General features: G+C 44.9%; 1 protein-coding gene across 10 annotated transcripts in view; it reads right to left on the bottom strand.

Moving 5' to 3' along the window:
• Window positions 1-260: 260 nt before the first annotated feature.
• TFAP2B (transcription factor AP-2 beta) overlaps window positions 261-11,164 on the bottom strand; it is a 32,059-nt gene continuing 21,155 nt past the window's right edge. For 8 of the 10 annotated variants that reach the window (XM_050972242.1, XM_050972246.1, XM_018922452.3 and 5 more), the window contains 3 exons: window positions 10,104-10,222; window positions 7,266-7,407; window positions 261-5,270 (listed from right to left, as the gene is read on the bottom strand). In XM_050972242.1, the coding sequence (XP_050828199.1) occupies window positions 4,970-5,270; window positions 7,266-7,407; window positions 10,104-10,222 (562 nt within the window). In that variant the 3' untranslated portion in view covers window positions 261-4,969. The remainder of the gene's footprint in view (window positions 5,271-7,265; window positions 7,408-10,103; window positions 10,223-11,164) is intronic. The other 2 variants (XM_050972241.1, XM_050972240.1) reach the window with 1 other exon arrangement.

Raw genomic sequence — 11,164 nt, 5'->3', positions numbered from 1 at the left:
AACCCAAAAACTACTTGCTCGCCATATTTACACATTCCCGTTAAATTAAGCATAAATAAATATATACAAACTCAATACTGAATGCCTTTCCGCATTTCTTCTCAGGAAGAGTCGATAAACTGATATTTCTCACTGCATGGTCAGATTTTTCAAGAAGAGGAGGTGAAAGGGATCATTTGGGGCATAAAAGGAGAATTTTTTTTTTTTTCATCTTTCCAGTTCCTCATTTGCTTTCTCATAGCTTTGCGTTTGTTTGAGTCTTTTTTTTTTTTTTTTTTGCCTTTATTTCTTGCTGGCACACAGTGTTTCGTCTCTCTCAAAATGTTCAGGCGTTTGCCAGTGTGTTTGGGGATGTTTTCTTTTACCTTTTTTTTCCCTTTGTATAAGAAAATATACTATTTGTAAAAAGCCTACGGTCTCTCTCACACAGGGAAGCCGGAGGGGAGGGGGAGGTTGTCTGGGTCGATCTGGTAAATGCTTACGGCAGCTGAAACAAGCACCAAATTCTCCGAGAAATGTATTAAAACCGAGCCGGACAGGTCTGTGTGATAAACCGGTCAGAAAGAGAGGAACGGGAGAAGGGAATAAGCCCTTAGGGCACAGCTAAAGGTTTTAAAACCATCCTTCCCCGCTCCCTCCCAGCCCCAAATGCAAATTTGGGGATTTGGGGAGAGATTGGTCTGGGGTGCAAAGGGACTTTAAATAGCTTCTCACAGAGAATTTCTATTAGGTGGGACAAGACACAACCCGATTTTAAAGAAACCATCGGGTTTTAAAAGGATTCCCATGAAATTGGCTTCTTGTTTCCATCACATCTTGTGTGAATAACAACCAGGAAAAAAAAAAAAAAGTCAGGGAGCGTACTAAAGTAAAGATCTTTCCAAAGGCAAAAAAAGAATCGTCATTTAAAAAAAAAAAAAAAAGTGAGACTAAGAATGAAATAAAATTTACAGCAACCCACCTGTTTGGTTTGAAAACAAACTTTTCATGGTCTCTCCTCAAACTTTTCCCTTGAGTTACAAAGCAAAGCTGCCTTGTTAATCCTCCTGTTTATTGATTCATGATCCCGAGGAAACCAAATCTTTTAATAACTCAATTATCAGATAAACGTCTGAGGTGCCCAGCCAACAGAAGTAGTAGGGAGGGGAAAGTGGAGGGGAGCAGGAGAATACCTTCCAGAGGGAGGCTGAGTTTGGTTTTAGGGGGACTCTGTACTCAGCACTGACAGGAGCCACCAAGCAAAGAATAATTCCCTCTGGGACCAGCATTAGGCTGGGGGGAAGGACAGAGAGATGTGCTCCTCTCCTGGTTTCTGTCTGATTGCATTAAGTCATAAACCTCGTGAATTTTATCTCCACACTTTGGGGAGCAAGTGGGGGGAGGGCATCCCACTGCAATCCGTGGGAATTTGGATTTATATTGCCTGAGCACTGCAGTTTGTCTCCTCCAGGTAGAAGGCACAAGGAACAGACTGAAACTCTTCCCTCAACCTGCTCAAGGTTTAGGTGTGGTCCAGGTGACCAAACCTGTGTCTAGGGGAGGTTTCAGCAGCAGCAGGATCAGGCCCTCACACATGGAAGTCTTTCCCCAAGAAGGTCCAAGGGCTCCCTTTCCCCATTAATCCACAGTTGTAGTGGGACACTGTCCTCTGCAGTTAAAAGGAGAATTCCCTACATTCCCCCAAGCACAAGGAGAGGCCATTCCCAACACGGCCCCAAAGCCTTCAGCTGGAAGCTCTGGGGCAGCAGGGGGCAGGTTCCCGTGGCCCTGCTCATGCATCTGGGGATGTGGAAGACTGAGTTCTAATTTGGGGTCCCCCCACATTAGATAAATGTCCAAAATCCCCACCGGGCTGGGCAATGCTGAAGGGCTGAACCCACAAGCTCCTCACAAATCCTGTTTGCAAGGGGAAGGCGAAGGGACATCCCACCCTTGGTGCTCTGCTCCAATGAACAGGATATTCCCATCAGGCAGAGAAGGGAGCTGTGCTCCCAGGTGGGGCCTTTGTTCCTGCCCAGATTCCCTCTTTCCCTTTCTATTGCATCACTGCTGGGCCATGCCCTACACTGGAGCCTGGATTCTCCTTCCCCAGAAGCCTGACCAATTTTGGGGTGGTTGGCAAGGGGTAAGATTTGGAGGACTGGGGATGTTGTTTTTCAATCTGAAGGTCCCCACCCTGCTGGTGAGGGACCCATGGTTTGACCACCAGACCTCCTCTTGGACATCCACAGGGATGTGACAATCCCAGCCACAACCAAACCCACTGGCAGGGACATGCCAGGGTCTAAGACTGGCTCCAACTCATCCCAACAATCCATGGAGAAAGCTGTCTGCCTCAGTTCCCCTATTTTCTCACAGGAGAGCTCCCAGTACCCCAGAAAAACCAAAGGTACATGAGCAAGAAGCAGTTCGGGAGGGGCTGGATGATCCCTGGATTTCTATTGCCACATGTGCCCAAATCACAAGCAGAGAACAAGATCTGAGACCTGGCTGCAAGAAGATTTGAAAAGCAGAGCAGATCCTCAGCTGCAACCACACCTCAGTGAGCCAAGGACACTAAAGGGGACAAGAGGATCTGCTCTTTTGTTTTGAGAGTATTTCGTCAAAGGATGCTCAGAGCATTGCAGAATTATTTCTTCCTCACTATCCACTTTGGAAGGTATCTCAAAATGAAAGGAAGGCTAAGGTTTCTCTCTCTCTCTCTTGTTTAGAGTTCAGGTGTGCCTGCTTGGGATGGTGGGACTGAGTCCTGCAGCTTTCACAGGGATCCTAGGGGGAGGCATGATCCTACTGGAATTTTGCCAGAGACTCCAGGAGTTTTACCCACACCCAGTTCTGACATAAGTAAAAAGATGTGTTAGTGCACCAGCCCTACCCCACTGAGAAACATGCAATTACCCAACATGGCAGAATCCAAACAGAAATTCATATCCTTACACTTCAGCGTTATTTTTACCACAGAGGACAGAGAAATGTATGTTGAAAAAAGAAAAAAAGAGAGAGGAAAGAAATAAGACTTCCCCTTCACGCCCACCACCCCAAATCATATGCATAAGATATCCTGTTGGACACCAAACCACTGAGAAAAACAATGGAGTTGAGAAGTTTGTGCCCCCCTCACCACACCGACTTGTTCCAAAGCAAGAGTCACAAGACATTAAAAAAAAAAAAAGCTTTCTAAGAGAAACAGATTTCCTCAGATTGAGCTCAGAAATCAGGATATTCCCTGGCAAACCCTCCCCACTCCCATCACGAGGAGCCAGCTCACATGGCAACTCTTTCCTCCCTGGGTACAAAACCCTAGTGCCAAGCAAGTGCCGTAACATTCAACACAGCTCTTTTTCTCTTTGCAACAGTACACCTCGATTTCAACTTATATTTTTATCTTGTTCAAATTATTCCCTTTGAGCTTCTTTAAAGAAGTGCACCTACAGAATTCAGTAACAACTGGCTTTGATTTGAAAAAGCAAAAAAAGCAAAAAATAAAAAGTATCAGAATATCAGAATTGTGGATTTTTTTTCTCTGTACCTGATATATTGTGTAGGGATCTCTAGTCCTCTTTGAAGAAGCTCATAAGCCAAGCGGGCAAAGCTTTAGGAAACAGAAGAAAATAAAATAGTGCATACTCCTGAGAAAGAATTACATACTCATATCACTCATTTTTTGTTGTTGTTAACAGTTCTTTAAAAATGGGGGAGGAGCTCTCTCACACACACTAGTCAAGGAAATTAAGGACTGAAACATTGGCATAGTTTGGAATATAAAACTCCCTAGAGAAAAAGAGGAGATCTCAGAAAATTAAGAAATCAGATAGAGCTGACATTGTACCAGACCTTACTTCCAAATTTTTGCAACCCATCATAGACAAGGCATTTTACCACCAAAGACAAAATTACTAAATTACAAAGGTATGTTTGCATGCACTAATATGCGTGGCTACGCACACATATTATATATATTATAGATATATATATATGTATATATCCACATATATACATATATATCCACAAACATACACGGGATACCCATGCCCCCCTGGGGAGCCGGGTGTGCACATCCACAGATGCACACACAGAGGCACACACGCACCCAGACACACCTGTAAACGCTGCCAATCTAAACAGAGAGTCTGTCTAGACCAGGAAAAAACACAAAACAGTTCTTAAAAAACAGAGCTGGCAGATTCAACTGAGCCACGGCGACCCCGAATGTCCCTTCTGGTGGCACCTAAAGTTAAGTTCACGCTGCTGTGAAGGCAGCTGGTGTTGATGGCTTGGTGAGGGGTCTGGGAGCTCCCCTCCTTTCCTAGTCTAGACAGAACCAGGGTGGTGAGATGAGGTGGGAAGAGCTGAGGGGAATGAGGCCATGGGGTTGCTCAGAAAGGAACGCTCTGGAAGATTGTTTTAGTCTAGGTGGAGACAGGACATTGTTCAAAACAAAAAAAGAATAAAATAAAAAAGAAAAATAATAACAAGACAGACCATGCAGCTCAAGAAATCAAAGCACTGACACCAAAAATGTTTCTCCGATTTCTTCCAATAAGTTATTCATTTCTTTCTTTTATTATTATTATTAATTATTATTATATTCCCCTCCCCCCCAATCATTATTTAAAAAATGTGAAAGAACAGAAGTGGGGAAAAAAATCCTGGTGGTTGTCTTCACATGTTCCTGGCAAGAGACTCTGAACCACTGGTCTTGCGCCATTGTGCTCCTCTGATCTTAAATTATTGTCTTTCTTTTATTATTATTTTTTTTATTTTATTTTTATTATTATTTTGTCCTACCTAATAGAATTCTTCCAAAGCCCAATCCGGTATTTTTAAAGCTAAAATTAAGACGGTTTTGTTTTAAAAGATTATCTCTCTCTCTTCTCCTTTTATTTATTTAACTTTTTTTTCTCTTTTCCTTTCTTTCATTCTAATTTTTTCCTCTCTCTCTCTCTCTCTTTCTCTCTCTCTCTCTCTCTCATTTTCTGTGTTTCTCTTCCTTGTCTCCAGTTTTACTACCTGGTCCTTCGCCAGATGTGTGCCTGTTAGCAGTGTTGTTGTTCAAGAACATCTTGTCCATGCCTTTGAGAGCTTCAGTCAGGTAGTTTTGGAGGGCCGTGAGGGCAGCGCAGATAGCGGGGGCCCCAAAGCCGTGGGTGATGAGGCTGAAGTGAGTCAAGCAGCTCTGAATGCCCGGTTCCAAAATGGGGGTGGGCCGGCTGTTCCCAATGGGCGTTCTGTCCTGGGCCAGGAGATCTGTAAATTCTTTACAAAGTTGCCTGCAGGGAAGAGAGGAAGGCAAAGAGAGGGAGAGAAGAGTTGTTGTTAGGCTTATCCAACAATTCTCTGTGACAATCAAGGGGTAGGTTCAGGTTAAAATTGATCCCAAGACACAGGATGGGACTTTTTTCCCACCATCCTTTTCCCCCAGAGGTTCTTGGGGACCAGCCAGCAGCTCCCTGCTCAGAATGCTTTTCAGGGGATAACATCAGTTCTGGAGGTTAAAATCTCTCCAGGAGCCGCAGGGGTGCTTCTGAAGCACTGTGAAAACCCAGCCCTGCCTGGTGGCTTCAGAAACAACCAGGCTGAAAGGGAAATGTGCCCTGGATCTGCCAAGCACCCATCCTCCTGGAGGCCTGACCCTGGCTCAAGACAGCTCCCAGAAATACTCTTCCTGAAGGAAAGCACAGCCATGCACTGAAGCTATTGGGTGCCACGGGGACATGGTGCAGGGAAGGGCTAAAACAGAGCCTCTGAAACTGCTCAGTCTGGGCCATCTTACTGAGAAAAATCAGGATTTTGGGACTCCATTCTGGTTTATTCATGGCCTGAGAAAGCAAGCAAGCACTTCCCCTTTTATTCTGGGGGCATGACACCCTAATTACCACATCAGAGTTGACATCTGGCTCTTGGTTGTTTGTCTGCACCTTTGAAAAATCTGATTCGATTTTTCTAATGAATTCATACACAAACATTTTATTTTAAATTACTCTGGTCCAAAAGGCCTTCAAGTCAACAGGTGCCTGGGCAATGCAGAAACCCTGGAGGCTGGTGGGGTTCCCACAGGAATAGTTTCTTTAAGGATACCCAAAGGAATCAGGTTTTTTTAAGACAGGTGCCTACCCAGGGACTGGAGATAAAAAAGACCAGAATTAAAAGAAAAGAAAAAAAAAAAAAAAGAAACCCTTAAAAAAGACATTCAGCTCTCATCCTCTGAAATTCTCTGAAATTCCCAGTGGGTTAAAGGTTTCAGAGGGTGAGGAAAGATAAAGGTCTACTTCTATGTGTATTATCCATTAAGAAAGTGCAAGAGAGGAAACTTTGAATTTGGAGAACAAACAGTAATGAGTCCAACATTTTACATCTTCAAAGAGCAAAGCAGGGTCTGCGAGCAATTAAAGTTCTGGGACATTAATATCTTCTGACCCTGCGGAAAAGGGCAATCAAATTCCAATCACGTCTAAGAAACATCTGGACAAATTTGAGCAAATGATTTTTCAACCCTCCATATATTTCTTTAAATTACACTGTCATCAGAGGCAAGCCACGTCTCAGAGCATGAAATAAATGAGATCTGTTTGGGCTGGGATTTTCCTTTTTTTTCTTTTTTTTTTTTTTTTTTTTTTTTTTTTTGCCCCCTTTTCATTCCTGACAGACAAAGATGTGTGAACACTCAGCACCCACTGCCGAGTACCCGAGCAAACCATGAAGCAGCCTGGGAGGCACAGCCTGGTGTAAATCATCACATGCAGCACACCCACCGAGGAAGTCCCAAGGGACAGAAATGGGTGGGGGGGGCCAATCGAGACTAATTAGCAGTGCATGGTGGTGGGCTTTCATTTTTTTTTCTCTTTTTCCTTTTTTTTTTTTACAATTAAATCGTATGGGAAAGGCATTGCAATTTGGTAGCAGACAGACAGATGTGTGTGAGCAGCAGCAGGGACAGAGAAACACACTCTGGAAGCAAATTACAAATTTTTGGTCCACTTTACACAAAAATTATTTAACTGGGGATGGCTTGGAAGTGATGCACAACAGCTAGGGGAGCACCACCTATAATCTCTATAGGGACAGGGTCTGTTGGCAGGATCCCCACTGCAAAGGGGTGCCGAGGTCCTTTGGACGATTTGAGCATCTTTCCTCCCCGCGGGGCTGTTGGAATTTAGAGCCTGGAAATTCCGTCTGCTTTCCAAACCGGCTTGGAGGAAGAGTTTGAGGGCAAGGAGGATTTTCCCCGAGAAGGGCAGAAGGTCAAGAGTTAACTTGGCACTCACTTTGTAGCAAGCAGCATGTTTTTCCTGGAGTGGAGGTCGCTGGGGTCCGTGTGCTGTCTGTTCAGGTACTCAGAAACAGCTTTGGCTGGGAACTCCGTTTCACAGATGTACCCAAAATCCCGAGCTAAATGAACGGCCTCACCTGGAGGGAACGAGACGGGAATTAACCCCTACGGGCACCGCCGGCCCCGGGCTGGGCTGGCTCCGACCCGCCGGGACTGAGCTGGCTCCCCTGGGGACACCAGCTCCTCTGAGCCGTGTTTGAAAACGTCTCATCACCCCTTCCACCTCAGGGACAGGCTCCAGTTGTGTGTTTTCCCCCCACCAGCCCTTCTTTGGGGACAGAAGTCGATGGGACAGATTTTGAGCTGATAGGATTTGTCTTTGCATTCGTGTGGGTCTGTACCCATCAGGTGCTTGTGCAGAACGGAGGGAGGAGCTCACACACACACAAACCACGCACACACACAACTTTAAAATTGACTGGACCAAGGAAAAATGCAAGAGGAAACTGGTCAAATCCTGAAAAACTAAGGATACAAACTTTACTAAAGAGCAGAGAAGCCATTCCTGTTTCAATACCTCAGATCACTCTCCAAATTTTTACAGATGTGGATGTATTACTAATATTAATGTTAATTCTTTGTGGAACGTTATAGACACAATTTATTCACACACGGGGCACTTCCATCATCATCAAAGTTATGGCCACATCTATAAAATTACGGAGATAACTGCATTTAGCCCGACGGCAATTTAAAAATCTGCATTTTTAGCTGACCATCATGCAACAAGAACTCTTGTCTGCCGAGTAGAAAGATGACAGCTAATGGCAACTTTTTCTGTGAACAAAATAATTATTATTCTAACTCAAATTCTAATTCACTTTCCTTGCCTGCCTGGTTTCAGGTTTCTTGCCTACAGAGGTTTGTGTCATCCAACTCCTACTGATGTACTTCATGCCACAAGAAGAAGACAGTAGCTGCAGAATGGAGGAAAAGAGGAGGGGGGAAAAAAACCCTCAGACTCTAGAGGGATTCCACCAGATTATAGCTCAGCCCCTCTAGAATAATGCGTTAAACCCTTTAAAGCATCGCCCGAGGGATGAGGGGGAAGATTTCCAGCAAGCAGGTATGTCTAATAACTCCAGGACCGCGTTATTTTTAACTATCAGGAGCTGCTTTCCAACGTCATCTCCTGCTCTCCAATGGCTCTCGCTAATCATCAAACCGGTTAATGAAGGCGAGGGCAGCCGGCAGAGCCTGGAGGGGGGGTTCCCGTGCCGGGCACGGTCCTCCCAGGCAGCCTTCGGGCGCCGCGGGCCGGGACCGACCGGAGCGTTCCTGTTCCTGGCCATGCAGGAGCAGCTGTGCTAAACCTGGCTGCTGGCAGGGAGGAGGGAATTAAAAAAAAAAAAAAAAAAAAGAAAAAAAAGAGAAAAAAGAAGGAGATAAAACTCCATCAGGTGCAGCTTCTTCCAAAAGGAGGGAACTCTCTGGAGGCACACTGTTGACTTGTAAGGGAATCAAGAGAGAGGAGGGGAATGTACACCTTACTGCACACTTGACACAGATTTTAGCATCACTGCACAAAACCCCACCGGCTTTTGAGCTTCACACCTGCTGCGGGGAGGGGCAGGTGCTGCTGCGAGCCGAGAGCACGGTGTTCCACACACACCGTGGGGGTGAAGCTGCACTAACAGGGCACACAGGGGCACTCGTGCCCCCCGAAATGCTTCACACCTTCTATAGCTGCACCCATAACCCATCCCGAGCCTTGCACACTCGGTGGAGGAGGAGCTCACGCCCCTCAGCCCCGTCTTTTTGTGAGCCTTCCTCCAGCTCTGCAAGCAGCGAGGTCTTGTCGCTCACATAACTCAATCAAAAGAGTGGAGAAGTTAATATCTAGCACAAATATTTGTGCTCGCTTTATACACAGAAGAGATAAGTGGATTATTTATACCCCTCTCGGTGTGTGTGTGTGTAATGCAGATACATATAATTCATAATTGCATCCATACTATTCTGGTTAGGTTTTTTTTGGAGGAAGTCCAACTTCTCTTTGCATAAACACACACATAACCCTAAACTTATTAGTGGCTCTAACTTTTCCTTGTCGATACAGTAACAACAAATCAAAGAAACACGCTGGCCACCAAAATGTCATTAGCTGGCTTGAAATTACTTGAAACTTCATTCTGCCCTTCCCTCTTTCCTTCCTGAGGAGTAGTTGGTCTCTTTGTTCAGCTCCAGCCACCTTGAGGGAAACCGAGCTCTGCTACTCTTAAATTGCTCTTTCTTACCAAAAAAAAAAAAAAAAAAAAGGAAGAAAAAAGTAATTTTGCATTCTTTTTCCTCACTGAGCATCCTGTAGTGGCCATAAATCAGCTCAGGAAGAGCGAATTATCAGGAGGGTGGAGATCTGGGGTCGGAGATCACAGAATGGAAATTAATAGGATGAGGAGTGGGACTGCCCTGCAGAGTTACACATGCACACAAATGTACATGCACATATCCACACGTACACACACAGACACACTCCCTCACTCTTGCCACCAAGAGGAATCAGTGACCCTCCAGCCAGTGACTTCACTTTTGACAATGGGATCCTTAACCATGACGGTGTTCCTCCCAACCCACCCTGATTTTCACCTCTATAAGGCTTTCCCACCTGATCCCGAAAGTTTTGGGGTTTTGGGGGTTTTCTGTTTGTTTGTTTATTTGGGGGTTGTTTGATTTTTTGTGGGTTTGGGTTTTTTTTGTTTTTTTTTTTAATTTTGTAAATGCCAGACAGGAGCTCAGAGGAGGGGTGTGAAGGGAGCTGCGACCCTCGGCTTACCTTCCACCAGGGAGGTGAGTAAAGTGACATTTGCGGCCTTACGCCTGCCGGCTGGTAAATTCAAACCGATTTTTTCTAGCCTTTCTCGTAGAGATCTCCCCCCGTTTTTCGATTTGGCTCTAGAATTGCAAAGAAATTAACATCGTGATTAACCCCGCGGTGTTCCTGGAAGAAACGTTTATTCTATGCAGTCAGCAAAGCCTGGGAGGGTTTTCACTCGATGTTAAGGACTCTGGGGTGTTGATTTCTGCTCGGGTTTGCTGCGATTTTCTTAATTTCACCCAGGGGTAGAAGTGGGGATGAACCCACTTTTCTCCCGATTTTATCCAGGGAAATCAAAGAACGCCAAACAGGAATAATTAATGGAAAGGCTCTGATCTAGAGAGCAAGTGGGTATGATACCAACTTGTATTAAGATGTAGTAAAGGGATGGGCAGGAAGGTAGAGGAGGATTAAACCCTCTGTTATTCCAGGGAAGAGCCAGAATAAGACGAGGGGTTAAAAAACCAAATAAATCTGCAAAGTTTGAAGGGAATGCGTGCGTCTGTGGAAAGGAGGGAAATATTTATTAACCTGTTTCCCTCCTGTGAGTGTGTTCTTGTGCGAGGAGGCGATGCTGAGAGGAAGAGCTCACCTGAGGCAGGGTGCGTTACAAAGAGGGAATGGATTGCCTGGGGGAAGATTGGAATGTCTGTCGGAGGTTACTGATAAGGGCAATAAAAGGGTGAGTGAGAAATTCAGAGCTATTGTTCGAACGCCCATACATATGTAAACCCCTAGGGATGAAATCTTGCCACCTGCGAAGTTAGGGAGAGTTTTGGCACCTAAGAACAAAGTCTATCCCAACTCTCTCCTACTTCTTACTTAAAATTTGTTTAAGAATTAGAAGTCGCACTTAGAGAAAGGAAATCAGGAACTACAGAGAAGCCAGACTGGCTTCCCACTATTTAATATCGAAGTAAATAGGGCTGGATGGCAGAATTGCAAGAGAGCAGCTTTCTACATCCCATCTGCTCTGAACCAAAATCTTGTTTAAAATTTAGATTCAAGATAGGAACTGA

The sequence above is a fragment of the Serinus canaria genome, chromosome 3 (assembly GCF_022539315.1).
Source record: "Serinus canaria isolate serCan28SL12 chromosome 3, serCan2020, whole genome shotgun sequence".
Taxonomy (NCBI): Eukaryota; Metazoa; Chordata; class Aves; order Passeriformes; family Fringillidae; genus Serinus; species Serinus canaria.
The sequence above is the reverse complement of the archived record's forward strand: the minus strand, read 5'-3'. Positions and strand labels throughout refer to the sequence as shown.